The sequence below is a fragment of the Pseudonaja textilis genome, chromosome 3 (genome assembly GCF_049901715.1).
Source record: "Pseudonaja textilis isolate UNSWEBS1 chromosome 3, rPseTex1.2, whole genome shotgun sequence".
Lineage (NCBI taxonomy): Eukaryota > Metazoa > Chordata > Lepidosauria > Squamata > Elapidae > Pseudonaja > Pseudonaja textilis.
Genome location: NC_141992.1, coordinates 173,299,835 through 173,315,652, shown reverse-complemented (window position 1 = coordinate 173,315,652; position 15,818 = coordinate 173,299,835). Strand labels below are relative to the sequence as shown.

The window sequence follows — 15,818 nt, the reverse complement described above, 5'->3', positions numbered from 1 at the left end:
TCTTCCTCTACGTAATTTGACAAGGCTGTCTCTAATTAGATTAAGGTTGATGTTCCTGGAAAACATAATATAATTGCTAGTGGCTTTCATTCTCTTTCATTCTCTAGACATGAGGGAGAATGTTGCCAGAAACAGATAACTTTTTTTCAGTGGACGCCTACAATTATTTGCCCTAATTATACCACAGTAATTATATTTTTTTGTGGCAAATGAAGAAAGACAGATGAATTATTAGGAAATCCACCTTTCCTGTATAAAATTCAATAATATAAAAGGTGTATTTACTTCCCTTAGGGATGGGTCTTTCAAAGTCTGCCAACATCACAATGTCTCCTGGGCCAAGAATTTTGCTTTGGGAATTACTGTACAAAATAGTTTCAATCATGCTGATCTATGTTGTTTTCATCTTTTTTTCTTCAGAGAAGAACAAAATTTTCTAAATTTCTCATGAATTCTCATATTTATAATTAGCTACTAAATAGCCAGAAGTGTATAGGAATGTTCTGTACTCTCAGCTTTTCATTAACTGGCATTCTTTATATGAATGGTGAATTGGCAGTGGTAGGTTGTCCCATTCCGTTTCTGCCTTCCCATACTTGTTAAATTCAAAAGAAGGTTATCCTACAGAGTATCTATATGGGTGAAGTCTGCCTCCACTCTATCCTTCTGGAAGAATCTGAAGAGTTGGCTATACCAGTTAGCCTGGGGGCCCACTGGAAGTGGCTACGGGACTAATTAGCTGACCCCACCTCACCCCTGCACTTTCTGCTCCTCCTCCAGATATCTTTTTAAAACTTTCATATTGTACTTCCATTGTTTATTTATTCCTCTGCTATTGTTATGTTTCCATTTTTATCATATTTTGTTCCATTTTATGCCTTTAATCTGGTTCTCTGGCTATACAGTATGGCCAACAATGCAATTTCAGAAGTTTTTCTCATTCTCCCATAAATAAGAAGAAATATTTATAGCTCTAGATTGCTTTTCACACCAGCTCTATTCTTGGGTATTTTGATAATGTTAGGCAATGTCTTACACATCGATGATTTTACCTAATTGGGTTATAAAACATCTGCAAGCAAACATATACTTTTTCTATTGGAAGAATTTCAGCTTATTAGATTTTTAAAAATTGATTATGGGTTTCTTTTTAAACAGACAATAGAATGGGCTTCTTAAAGTTGTCTCATTCTTAATATAGACTTGTGTAGGGATATTATAGCAGTCCTCTGGATTCTTGCAGTTCAGATATGGCAACCTTATCTGTGGGTTGTTGATGTTGCTTGAGGAAAACAGTGGTTCATTTGTAAACACATATTCAGCATGTTCTTCAGGTTTAGACTCTAGCCCCTAGCATCTCCAGTTCAATATACAGGAAGTCCTTGGCACAAAATTGATGTTGCTAAGAGAACAGTTGTGAATTTTTGCCTCATTTTATGACCTTTCCCACCATAGTTGTTAAGTGAATCATTGCATTTGTTAAATTAGTAACATGGTTGTTAAGTGAATCTGGCTTCCCTGTTGACTTTGGTTGTCAGAAGGTCATAAAAGGGGATTATATGTCCCCAGGATGCTGTAGCCATCATAAATATGAGCCAGTTGCCAAGCATCTAAATTTTGATCACATGACCATGGAGATGCTGCAATGGCATAAGTGTGAAAAACACTTATAAGTGTTTTTTTAGTGCCATGGTAACTTTGAACAGTCACTAAATGAATGGTTATAAGTCGTGGACTGTCTATAATCCTGGGTAGTCTGACTTTGACGTTTGATTAGGAAAATCCTCTGACTGAAATCTATTGGAACCACTACTGGTCAGTATTTTCTTATGTGTGTCATTTCTTATCTACAGGATGAGATTACCCCAGACATTTAAGTGAAAAGGCTGTATAGCACAATGATAGAGCTCAGCCTTGAGATACAGGATAGTTGGCTTCCAGGTAAGGTTCAGTGGCAAACGAAACATGGAAGAGATGGCATTGTGCTGTAGATTGGTAGCCACACGGCAAATTTTGATTTGTATTAGTTCTTATTGGCAGGCCTTTTCTGCTTTGGAGCTTGTACTATGGCATTTTCCCCCCATCTGCCAGGTGGGATTGATCTCATATCTTCTGAGCTTCTGTAGGTCCCTTAAGATCTGGTTAAACCAGGGGATGGATGAAACAAGTGAGGTGGCTCCATTATTATTAAGATTCCTTTGCCTGCTATTTCTTTGTTTTTGTTTTATGTTTATAATCTTTTATTATTTAAATGTTTAATAATTAATAATAATGGTTTTTAGGGGTTTGTTGTAGGGGATAATTATAGAATCTTGCAAATTCGATTATGCTTCTTTTCCCTTCCCTGTTATCCTCCAGTGAGTGAGTGAGGAGTCATCTGAATCTCTCTGCCTTCCCAGGACTTGAAGGGTACTTCTGTTTTCTAACATTCTGAACTTGGGACCTTACAAGTTCTTATCTTCTGTTTAGCCAGCCTCTTGCATCTTTAAGAGAAAACCTGTGGACATTATCCATTTCTCATGAAGTTATGGGAGTGAGGGGCCTATTATATATCTTCTTTTTGTTACACTTGTCCTTTGAAACATCTTGCCTTCCAAAACATCCCCAACTTCCTAGTCTTTAGAAAGCTGTTCAAATCCTAAGTGTTCTGTAAAACATTTGGAGGGTATTGATGATTGGGATGTCTGGAAATAGACATTAGATTAATTGCTTCTTGGTATGCCTGTGTTTTGGTTAATGTTAAATGCCTTGAACTAAGTATACATCACTTTAATAATAATATAGAGCTACTTGGAATTGGGCTGGCATATACTTTTAATAAATTATTACTGTTATTATCATTCAAATAATAAATACCAAGTATCTTGGTTTTTGCTGTTGTTAATCAGACTGCAAGAAACTTGTTATAAATAGCCTCTTTCAACAACATGATTATAAAATAGATATTTTAGGAATTAATCCTAATTGTAAGAAAGTTAAGTATTGTAGCACTGCAAAGGACCTTTAAAATGACATTTAATATGCAAGTTTCCTTTATTGTTAGCTAATGGATAGGAATACCATAGGTTTAGATTGGAATACTTATGTCATAATATTGCAGCAAGATGATTAAAACCATTGGTCCTATCCAAAGATGAAAGGGACTCTATTTCAGATAATATAATATTCTGTGTCAATGCTGTTCATCATTCCTTTAATCTTTATCTAAAATGGTACCTTCCCTATAAATTGGACATATTAAGGGGACAGCATATTGGGGACATTTGCTCTGGTCTATACCTGCAAAAGATGGTGCTTCCCAGTGGATTCCTAATTTATTCTTTGCTCTTTATTTTTCCTGTATTTATTATCACAAGCAGCCTGTTCAGTAAATAGAAGTTGGTTATGTAACAACTCTGCCAGATAGAGAAAGCAACTTTGTGTAGTTGTCAGGTTTATAAGGAATAGTAGATAAAATAACCAAAACAAACAAAAGGGAGAGAAATAATGAGATGTCTCCATTATTTTGAAGGATAAAGCATTTCAATTTTAAGACACTGCTGTGGTAAAAATCTTTTCATTTCTTCTTTGATCAGGCAATTTTTAAGCTGGCAGAGATGCAGGAAAAGTCTTAGACCTATTGTTAATGTAATTACAGTTCTACTTTGCAATAGAAGTGACTCGTAGCAATTCCTCTCCAGGATAGAAGTAATGAGATTTATATGCTACACTTATTCCCAGTATCTTTCTTTCTTCAGACACTCTGTTACATGTACAAGGGCTTCCATGGGCCTTTGCCTCCCTTGCCTTGCATGCTGTGCTTTGTAACACAATAGCAAAGTATTAGTCAAACATGATTTTGTCAGGTATCTTTAGCTATCTGATTCCTATCTTTGAAAGTGAAAACAACACTTTAGCCACACAAAAACGACAAGATGAAAACAAATGATGAATGTGCCAAGGAGATGAGACTGTGGATCTTTCATTTGGGGGTTCTTGCAGGAAGGAACATCTGAAGAAAATAGAGTACAATTCAACCTGTCTTGGTGAGAGTTTTAGTCATTCATAAGTTGCTAATAAAACTCAGTCATATGTGAGGCAACTTTGAAATGTTCTATTCAAACAAAACCTTTGAAGGGATTTGAAGAAAAACAGAATACTTCAAAGTCTTCTGTTTTTCTTCAAATTTCTTCAAAGGTTTTGTTTGTTTTCAAAAAATAATAAAAATTTTAAAAATTCCTAATGCATATTTTTCATATTCAGGAAGGCCTTCTATACCCATCTTGTACTGTTCTACTTCTAAGCCACTGACTTAGTTCACATATCATGACAAACAATAATTGGTTTAACAGTGCTGGGAAGTAACATATGAACACATTGATCCAGCCTGTCAACTGCAGTCCAGACAAACTAGATATTCTGACTCGACCTTTTCTGTCACATGTGGGCTGCTACATGTAAGCCAGAAGCAGCCTCCCTCCCTCCAAAATGGCTACTGTAGTTTTGAGAGCCTGTAGGTGGAACTCCAGGTGAAAAGGAGAAGAAAGTATACTTGGAAAGAGGATAATAAATGCTGTCACAATCTCTTCCAGCCTCTGATTATTTTCAGAAAAAAAGAGAATTCCCAATAATTGAATCAGAAAGGGAATTTGATTCAAGGATACCTTAATTTACTAAAGTAGTGTTCCAAACATGGCAGATCTAAGATGAGTAGACTTGCTGGCTGAAAATTTTTGGAGTTGAGGTCCATTCATCTTAAGTTGTCAGGTTTGAAAAACACTGGACAAATTTTTTAAAAGGGTTAAAATTAACCATTGTGTTCTTTTTTGTGTTAATTAAGCAGTATTATCTCTTAATCTTTTTACTTTTAAATTTTAAGAAAATTAAGCATTCAGCTAGCAGTCTTCATTACTAAAATCAAGCTAGACTCCAAAATACACTGCTCAAAAAAATAAAGGGAACACAAAAATAAGACATCCTAGATCTGAATGAATGAAATATTCTTATCAAATACTGTGTTCATTACATAGTTGAATGTGCTGACAACAAAATCACACAAAAACGATCAATGGAAATCAAATTTAGCAACCCATGGAGGTCTGGATTTGGAGTTACACTCAAAATTAAAATGGAAAAAAACCCTACAGGCTGATCCAACTTTGATGTAATGTCCTTAAAACAAGTCAAAATGAGGCTTAATAGTGTGTGTGGCCTCCACGTGCCTGTATGACCTCCCTACAATGCCTGGGCATGCTCCTGATGAGGTGGCGGATGGTCTCCTGAGGGATCTCTTCCCACACCTGGACTAGTTTGATACTGCATTCATAAATCTCAGGGAACCATAATTTGCTTAAATATAGTTGGCTAAGTCCCAGTTGCTAGATTCAAATAAAGCACTTGCCAGAATCGCTTCCCCTATTACAGTTTAGCAAGTGTTTTAGCAGCTTAGACCCAGTGACCCAGGCCAGAGTAAGGCAGGTTCAGCTTTTTCAGTGTCCAGTCATGTTAATCATGGCTCTGTGGGATTTTAAATTAAGTTTGCTCATTTCTGTCTTTTGTGCTGAAAATTAATTTAACAACCCAGTTTCTTAATCCGATCAATTGTTCTTATACAAAATATGTAGTAACTTGAAGGAACCATGGGATATAATAATCTAATCAATAAATATTTATTTAACCTGTTGAAATACTGAGATAGCTCAACTTCGTACATTTTTCCCCTCGGGTCCTGCTCTACCTAGTTACTGTGGATGCTAAAATGGAAGTTTTATTCCATGGCTTAATTGAGCTCTTTTTAAGTAAACATCTCTTGATGCCAGGATGGATAAAACTGTTTGAGAGACTTCAGTTTCCCATCTAACAGCATTGTCATTTTTTCCTGATCCGACTGTACGTAGCCCAGCACAGCATGATCTTTCTCTCAAGGCGCAGATTTGAATTAATGAGTTCAGTCTCAGATGAGAGTGTCTGGATAACTCTTTTGTCTACCTTGCCTTGCAAGAAGCTTGTGATGACATGAGCAAAGGAAACCAATGTTACATTGCTAAAAAAGATTATCCACCCCAATATAGCGCATTATAGACTTATTGATTAGCTGTGACTCTATGATTCCGGTTTTTTTTTACTATATTAGGAACTGAGCCTGAGTCATTTTTCATGAAAAGCATTATTCTTTCACTAAAGTACAGAAGTAAGTGGGATATTGGATATCTACCTAAAGTTGTTATTCTGAAAGCAGCATTTTTTATACTGCTTATATTTCATAAATAATAACTTCCATGTTCCTTCCCCATACCTTTTCAGATGAAACCCGAGAACCTAGTAGGCCCTTCTAATATTGTTGGACCACCTTATATTCTTATCTGTCAATTTGATATACTGGTGGGCTAGGGATCTCTGATAAACATTTTCCTAAAAAGATGAAATACATAATAATTCATATTCTAACTGCGGCCAGATTAGCATTTGCCCAGTGCTGGAAATCATCCCGTTTACCTACAGATCAATTGGTCATTCAGAAAATATGTGACTGCGCAGAAATGGACAATTTAACCATAGCTCTTAAAAATAAAGAGTCCAGCATTTGATAATAATTGGAATGCATGGTATAATTGGTTATATCAGAGATAAACTGTTTAATGAGCATAAATAAGCATAAATATCCATAAATAGCGATAAGATGTGTATATTTAAAGTAAGGTAGGAGAATTGGATCTTGTAGACTGTCAAAAGAATATTTGTCTGGTTTTAACGTATTTTCTTTTTCTTCCGTCTCTTTTTTTTTTGTTTTTGTTTTTCTCTCTTTTATACTTCTTCTTCTCCTTTTTCGGTCGCAAAGACCGAGCGTTTTTTTTTTTTTTTCTCTCTTCTCTTTCTTTCTTTCTTCTTTTTCTCTCTCTGTTTCTTATGTAATGTTGTTATGTTATTTTTTTAATTGTAAATTCAATAAAATTTATATGAAAGATATACTGGTGGGCTAGGACTGTATGCAGTTATCATGTTGATAAACATTTTCCATCTGTGCTAAGCACGCCATTCAGATTAGACTTTAGGATTTGAAGTGATTAAAAAAATGAGAATTCATTTATTTCAAGGCAGTAAAATACTGTACATCACTTTACATATTAATCTCAATATCATTTAGTATTTTGAGTTTCCATGCACCACTGGCTACAGTTAAGAAGAAACAGTGGGGAAAAATACACTGGTATAGTATGTAGTAGAGAGGATGGGTGTATGTGTCAATTTAACTGTCTATGCCCAGGCCCTAGAAATATTTCAAACAAGCTTGAAAGAGCTGATGGAACTGGGATTGATGATCACTTTGTCCTCCATCTAAGCAAATATAGCATTTTTTCTCACAGAGAAAAATCCTTACATATTTAAGCAATACAAGCCCCCATTACATCAAACAGTTTGAAAAATAATGCAAGGAACCTTACTTTCTTTGTAGCATCCATTGCCTTCAGTATTGCTACATTGAGATCTTCCAAAGCAGATAGGACGCTTTCATAAGCTCCCAGGTGCTGGGAAAAATATTCTGAAATAAATAGAAATAGAAAATTAAAAAATGGAAAGATTGAAAAATCAAAATGGAGAGGGGGGGAGGGAGGGAGGGAGGGGACCATAAGCTATGTCACCCAAATCCTTTAGGAGAGTAGTTTATTAATTTCTTAATACTGGGTAAAAGTGGTAAATCCCTCTGCATGTACGTTGTTCTGGTTTTATTTTAGCAGTAGCAAAAGAAAGAAGGAAGAAGAGGAACATGCAGAGAAAGAAAATGTCGAAGTGTAGTTTATGAAAGATGGGGTTTATATGCTTGCTTCAGAAATTATAATAAAGGTTAATTAGGGAAATCAGGGTGAAATATCTTTCCAAAAAGATTTTTATATTAAAAAAGAATGAGCGAGATATTTAATATAACCATGCATATTGCCTATGTAAACAAATACAGGCATATTCCTGTCCCCAGCCCACATAGTTCTAAAGTCATCACATGCATCCCAAGGAAAATGTATCCACTACTGCATTAAAGAACTAAGGGGACATCATACCCACTACTCCTTACTCAACATTGAAATATTTGTGAAGTATTCTATTTATCCTCCTGCAAGCTTTGCCTTCATCATAGTTCATCCTTATTGCCTTATCTTCATACATAATATTCCAGCCACCTTATCATATGTTTTCTCTTAATGAAGAACTGCACAATAAACTTTCTCACAGTCATATGTTGTTCAATGATCTGCTGAAGAGTAAAATTTTGATCTGAAGACCCCCTAAAATAAAATCAGGGATGGGATTCTACCGGTTCTATCTGGTTCTATAGAATCCCTTGTTAACTTTCTAAGCAGTTCGGAGAAGGGGTAGTTAGAAGCAATCTCCTTTTGTTTTTTTCCACCCTTATTACATTCTTGGCAGACAGCCTAGACTTACTGTCTCTGGAGCTTTTGGGGCTTGGCTTTCTTAAAGGGGAAGGGTTGTTTTAAGATTTTTACACTGCTGTTGGGAGGAAATAACTTCCCTGGACAATCAGCACTTTGAAGAAATAATTGAATAATGAAGCAAAGCTTTTAGTGACAAGGAATCAAGATGAGTAACATTCAGCAAGGCTTCTTGGCTAGCTAGAAAGATTGACATTCAAATGTGGGTTTATATACTCTTTCTGAGTTTTGGTCTAAAACTGTTTTTTGGTGAAGGTTAATTCTGTGCTTGGTGATGTTTAATCCTGTGTTTATTGATGGGATAATTTTCACTATTCAGCTTCAACAAGCAACAGCTACTGTTATGATTAAATTATTTGTATTGTGTTTGAATTTTTTCCTGCCTCATGGTTTCTTTTTCTATCTGGGGAGCGGGTCTTCCTTCACTGCTTTAGTGCTATTTGGCACTGTCCTTTTGGAGTGTACTTCCAAGAGGCAGGATGCAAGCTTGGCACTGATTTTTTTACTGCCTTTCTGGGGGGCATGTGACCTTTCCTTAAATCTGGATGATTTCCTTAGGATATCTTGTGAGGTGAGTGAGACCAGCTGATATTTTTAAGTGGTGCAAATGGATCTAAGGATTGCTTTTCCTGGGTGTGCTCTTTCTGGAGAGTTTAAATGACCTCTCTACTAAAGGGTTTCACTTTATGAGCAAGAGTTGTTTGCTGATAGTTATCACTACATTTTAAATATTTTAAATCCTCAAGGTGCTCTGGCACCCTGCCTGATTTGTAACTCCGGCTTGCAGGTATTTTTAATCTAATGATTGGTATTTAGGGCAGCTTTTTGCAAGCAAAGAAGCTTTTTGTATTTTTGTACAGATAATCCTTGACTTACAACAGTTCATTTAGTGACCATTCAAAGTTACAATGGCACTGAAAAAAGTGACTTATGACAATTTTTCATACTTATAACCATTGCAGCTTCCCCACTGTCATGAGAGGCCAGGTGAGGAGAAGCGCCCCTGACATGGATGATGTCGAGTTGGCAATGCCCACCCAGTCACATGACCACTAAGCCACACCTACCAACTAAGCCACGCCCACAGAACCAGTTGTTAAAAAAAACTGAATCCCACCCCTAAATAAAACCACTGTGTACACATCTACTTACCATTTTTCAACATTCTCATTATATTTATGACTTTCTTTTAATCAAATTACTTCTTAGGTACTAACAATAAAACAAACTCAACTGTCCTTATTCAGACTCACTAGTTTTCTCTCTCCTCCTGGAAGCGATGAATTTGATTATTTTATTTTAATTAAAAAAGAATTACTTACCAAACAATTCTTCCGTTTCCAAGTTGCTGCAAGGAAAAGATATAATATAGAAAATGCATTGCTATTTTGTGAATTCTGTCAACTTCTTTTAACTAGGCTTGTACACTAGTAACTTACGTGTGGGTTTGTAAGTTATTATCAAGTGTGCTTGACCAGTTTTTAATTGCTTTTATGTTATTTGCATGGATTAAAGTTTACACACACTTTATTTATTAGATATTTATTAACTAGGTATGCAGCTCAATTTCATCTCAAATAAAATTTCCAAGTTTTCAAGCTTGCATAGCAAGGTTGAAATATGCTTTACCATTAAATGCAAAATGGAACAGTTGAAAATGGCATAGCAAGGTAATAACAGATAACAGATAATCAGAGTTGGAAGGGACCTTGTAGGTCATCTAGTCCAACCCACCGCCCAAGCGGGAGACCCTACACCATTTCTGACAAATGGCAATCCAATCTCTTCTTGAAAGTCTCAAGTGATGAAGCTCCCACAACTTCCGAGGGCAAGCTGTTCATTGGTTGATTGTTCTCACTGTCAGAAAGTTTCTCCTTATTTCCAGGTTGCATCTCTCTGATTAGTTTCCAACCATTGTTTCTTATCCTGCCCTCCGGTGCTTTGGAGAATAATTTGACCCCCTCTTCTTTGTGGCAGCCCCTCAAGTACTGGAATACTGCTATCCTATCACCCCTAATTCTTCCTTTCTTAATGACAAGAAACTTTCTCAAATAAAAGATGCAACTATAAATTCAATTTGCTGCCTTGAAGCATAAAAAGTACTTCAAAGACTATTTTTTCTCTACCAAAATGACAAATTTGAAAGAGAATACCTGTCTCTTTCTACATGAACCACAGAATAGAGAGCTGGAATAAGCCTTAATTGATGTAGAAAATTTAGAATATAAAGAAATTGTTGACATACCAGAAAATGAAAAATGTGGATTATAAAATGGATATAACAATTAAAATGAAAATACAAATGACAGTCCAAGATGTCCTGGATGGTGACTGTTTGCAGGATTTACAAAAGAGGTTTGTTAAAGAAGAAGCGATATCGCATTCTGCAATGTGATAAGGAAATCTGAAGAGGCATCAAATCCTATGGCAATATCTGAATAAAATGATTAAGATTTCTAGAAGCAAAAGAAAGAAGTGCAAAGTTGGTTTGTTTGACCAAGGTTAAAATAGACATGTTTCTATAATATCTGGGAACGCTTTATGGACTTTTGCTGATGCCAGGGCTGAAATGTTAATGAGTTATAGATTTGTGTATGGATAAGGGAAGAAGAGCTATTTTCATGTAACTTTATAGGGCAGTAAAGAATTGCTATGTTTGTTTGTATTTGTTGTAACGAAGATTGGAAGTTATTTCTTTAAATATTTTTTTTCCTCTTTTCCTTCTTTTTTCCTTTTTCTTACACCTATTCATTCTTTCTTTTCGTTTTTAGTTTGTATTATATTGTTTAAAACTTTCAATAAATTTTATTTTTTAAAAAGAAATGAAAAAACCTATGCATATTTGCAGACAGAAAGGAGGACCAAAAAGAAGAAAATTCAGGAAGCAACTGCTCCCTCAGCTTATTTATTTAAACACTTTATGCAGCAGCCTATTTTATTCTTCTTACTCAGGGATAGCTCACAAGACCTTAAAAAAACCAAAATAAAAGATTTGAATAACAAAAATAGAACCATAACAACAACAAAACCATGAGAACCGTGTACCATGGGCCAGAACCCACTAAAAACAATTTCTTGCTCAAATTGTATATGGCAAGCTTGCTTAGTATCTTGCCCCTGGACTTGGAAAAAAAACTCGATTTTAAAGCCTTCCTAAAGGCTAACGGGATGGAGGCCATCTATATCTCTGAGGGAAAGCTGTTCAAGACAGCAGGCTCTGGGACAGAGAAGCATGGGCGTCCCCAACCTTTCTGGCTTTGGGGACCAGAAGGGATGGAGACAGGGGATGACTCCCTGCAACTCTATTTGCACAAGCGGGGTGTATGTGCACTCAATGCTCACACAAATGGATTGCATGTGCACATGCTTGCACACTGCTCACACAAGTGCAGATGGGTTTGCATACATGTTTGCCTACTATTCCACCCCCTCCAGTTGCAACTACCTCATGGCCCACTAATGGGCTGTGGTTCAGAAGTTGGGGACCCCTGATCCCCCTACAGTTGATCTCATTTTCTGAACAGCAAGCCTTTTGGAAACTGAAACCACACACATTGAAGGAGTTTCGAGGCAGATCCTGTACCTCCTTTTTTTTCCGTTCAAGGGACAGAATAGTGAGCCCCTCGAATGCACCTTAAAAGGGCAGGCTATAACACACCAGTTTGTTTACATGCCTGACTGCCCAGTCCCATTATTAGGAAGGGACCTGCTCTGTAAAATGAGGGCACAATTATCCTTTAATGAGGATGGTTCCATGAACCTGGGGTACGGAAAAGTAACCTTGTCGGTACCTTTGGAAGAATCCTGGAGGCTTATGGTAGCGAGGGAATTTGGGTGCGCTGATAAGGAAGTCTGGAGGCAGTTTAAGGTTCCCTATTTGTGGGCGGAAGATAACCCCCCTGGTTTTGCAGCACACCATCCACCCATTCTAATTGAGGAAGTGCCTCTGAAAGTTCCTGTGAGAATTCGACAAAGGGCATACCCTCGCCACATTATGCAAGCTATCCAGGATATTATTGACTTATATTTAGAACATCATATCCTGGTACCTACTGAATCGCCCTGGAATACCCCCATATTGCCAATTCCAAAAGGGGATGGTCGGTTTCGCCCTGTTCAGGATTTGAGGCCTGTAAATTTAGCTACTATAACTATCCATCCGGTAGTTCCCAATCCCTATGTCATATTGGGACTTATCCCTCGGGAGGCTCAGTGGTTTTCTGTTATAGACTTGAAAGACGCCTTCTTCACCATCCCCATACACAAGAAAAGTCAGCATTTATTTGCCTTTGAGTGGGAAAACCCTAATACTGGTAGGAAGCAGCAATATACCTGGACCAGGCTGCCTCAAGGATTTAAGAATTCACCTACACTTTTCGGTGCAGCTTGGCCAGGGATCTGGAGGCTTTACACGTACCAGCCCCAGATGTGGTTTTACAATATGTGGATGATTTATTAGTAACAGGATATGCAGAGGATGCGTGTTGGCAAAATACAGCTGATTTACTTTCACTACTGCAAGATTTGGGCTATAAGGCTTCTAGGAAGAAAGCACAGTTAGTTCAGCAAAAGGTCAGGTATCTGGGTTATGACATTGAGCAAGGGAAGAGGACGTTGGGCCACGAGCGGAAGGAGGCCATATGTCAACTTCCTGTTCCAACCAACAGGAGAGAATTACGAGGTTCCTGGGTGCGGCTGGTTTCTGCCGCATCTGGATTCCCAACTTTAGCCTAATTGCAAAACCGCTCTATGAAGCTACGAAAGGGGCAGAAAGGGCCCCCTCTTTTGGAGTAAAGAGGAAGAAGCTAGTTTTCAGTCCCTTAAACAAGCCCTCCTTCAAGCTCCCAGTTTAGGTCTCCCGGATTTGGAGAAACCATTTCAGTTGTTTGTTGACACTAAGCGAAACGTTGCAATAGGCGTCCTCACCCAGATGATGGGAACATGGCACCGGCCGTAGCATATCTCTCTAAGCAACTAGATAATGTAGCCAAGGGATGGCCAGCCTGCCTTAAAGCAGTGGCTGGCACAGCAATCTTGACTCAGGAAGCAAATAAGCTAACCTTTGGTCAACAATTGCACATATATACACCACATGCCCTTAAGTCAGTTCTAGAGATGAAAGGCCACTTGTGGTTAACAAACCCACGGATGCTTAAATACCAAGGCCTTCTGACCCATAATCCTATGATTACCTCTCTCAGTCTACTACATTAAATCCAGCCACATTATTACCTGAGCCTGAAATAGCAGTAGAGCACAATTGTGTTCAGACTATTGAGGAAACTTATGCTAGTCGTCCTGACCTGAAGGATGTTCCCCTTCCCGCCCCAGATTATACTCTGTTTACTGATGGTACCAGCTACTTACAAGAGGGAGTGAGAAAAGCGGGATATGCGGTGGTCACACTGGATGAGGTCTGGGAAGCAAAGCCACTCCCTCCCGGAACTAGTGCTCAATTAGCTGAACTACATGCCCTCACCCGGGCTCTAGAGCTAGCCCAGGGACTGGCAGTGAATATATACACGGATTCCAAATACGCTTCCTCACAGTCCAGGTCCATGGAGCTCTGTATAAAGAAAGGGATTAATAACTGCAGGGGGAAAGAGATAAAGTACGGCCCCCAGATATTGCGGTTACTAGACAGTGTGTGGGCTCCGAGCAAAGTAGCAGTCATGCACTGCCGGGCCACCAGAGGGTGGTGACAGATATACAAAGGGGGAATGAGAGAGCTGACAAATTTGCACGTGAGGCAGCCCGATTAGACTTTGTTCCCTTGAAAAGCATCTTGCCATATGGGTGCCCGATGCTCATCCCCAACCCCATTACTCGGAGGAGGATAGGGACCGGCTAAAGGCACTCGAGGCACACCAAAAAGGCCAGTGGTGGGTCTTACCAGACAAGAGGGTGTATATTCCTGCTCATTTGGCTTGGGATGTTGTATGTCAGTTACATAAGCAATTGCACCTAGGTAAGACTGCCCTCACAAAGGCGCTTAGGAGGGAGGTATATATAGATAGAGTTAACAGCATAGCAGCTAATGTATGTGCCCGCTAGAAATATGTGCAGCCAATAACCCCAGGCAAGGCCCGCAGCCACCAATGGGCCACCAACCCCGAGGCTGTTACCCCTTCGACTCTTTGATGGTGGACTTCACCGATATGCCTCGTTGTGGCCCTTATAATGCACTGCTGGTTATTGTCTGCACATATACGGGCTGGCCAGAATGTATACCTACACGCATACAAAGAAGGCCACTGAGGTTGCTCGAGCATTACTTCATATTGTAATACCAAGGTATGGGTTACCCTCCCGGATCTCTTCGGACAATGGTCCGGAGTTTATTCACAAGGCAACACAGCAGCTAGCAAAAGTTCTAGGTATTACATGGAAATTACATTGTAGTTTCCACTTTCTTCGGGGGCCGGGTGGAAAGAATCAATCGAACAATTAAGGACAAGCTGGCAAAGATATGCCAGGAGACACATCTCAAATGGACCGATGCCTTGACTCTAGCCCTGGTGGCAATACGTTGTGCACCACGCAGGGATATTTCGGTCTCCCTTTTGAATTATTGTATGGCAGGGTTCCTAACTTGGTTAGGTTTGATATGCATGACATCACGAATGTATCTGATGTTATTAGGTTACGACAACTTAAAGCCCTAAACGAAATTATCCATAAATTACAGGAATATGTGTTAACATGTAAACCTCAGGTTTTGGTAACTTCCCCCACAACATACGCTCCAGGGCAGGAGGTTTGGGTTAAGGATTGGAAACGGGAAACATTGTCTCCCAAATGGAAGGGCCCCTATGTTGTGGTTATGTGTTCTCCCCTTGCTGTTAAGGTAGCAGAAATTAAATCGTGGATTCATTGGTCTCGGGTTAAATTAGCTGCGCCTGCCTGCTGGAAAGTCGAATCTCAGCCTGACCTTCCACTCAGGTTGACCTTTAAAAGGTGAAGAGGACTCTCTCCCCTAGTGGTGACACTCCGGAAGCTGTCCCTCTACCTACGGGAGACGAAGAGGAATTGCCCTCCCCTAGTGGTGACACTCCGGAAGCTGTCCCTCTACCTACGGAGGCGAAGACCACCAGACCCTTACTACTCCTATTTCGGAGAGTCTCCCTGGCGGCTTAGGTCACGTGCTAGACTCTCCTAATACGGGAATTGGGAAAAAGGGAGAGGGGAGGACAGTAGAAAATGGAGCCTCGTCAAAGGTTAAGGGAAACTGCTTGTATCCGAAGGGGTCTTATGCCATCTGTCTGGGTTGTAACCATATTACTGGTATTAAGTGTGGTGATTAATTCATTGTATCTTTACTCAACGCTGATAAAGGGAAAACCAGCCCAAGACGATCCTTTACCCCAAGAGATAGAGCAGTTGGAGGAATGGTAT

General features: G+C 38.8%; 1 protein-coding gene across 2 annotated transcripts in view; it reads right to left on the bottom strand.

Annotated features, from left to right (window-relative positions):
- NECAB1 (N-terminal EF-hand calcium binding protein 1) overlaps positions 1–15,818 on the bottom strand; it is a 48,541-nt gene that overhangs the window by 13,088 nt on the left and 19,635 nt on the right. For both annotated transcript variants that reach the window (XM_087931498.1, XM_087931499.1), the window contains exons 4-5: positions 9,746–9,771; positions 7,422–7,519 (exon numbers count right to left, since the gene is read on the bottom strand). In XM_087931498.1, the coding sequence (XP_087787624.1) occupies positions 7,422–7,519; positions 9,746–9,771 (124 nt within the window). The remainder of the gene's footprint in view (positions 1–7,421; positions 7,520–9,745; positions 9,772–15,818) is intronic.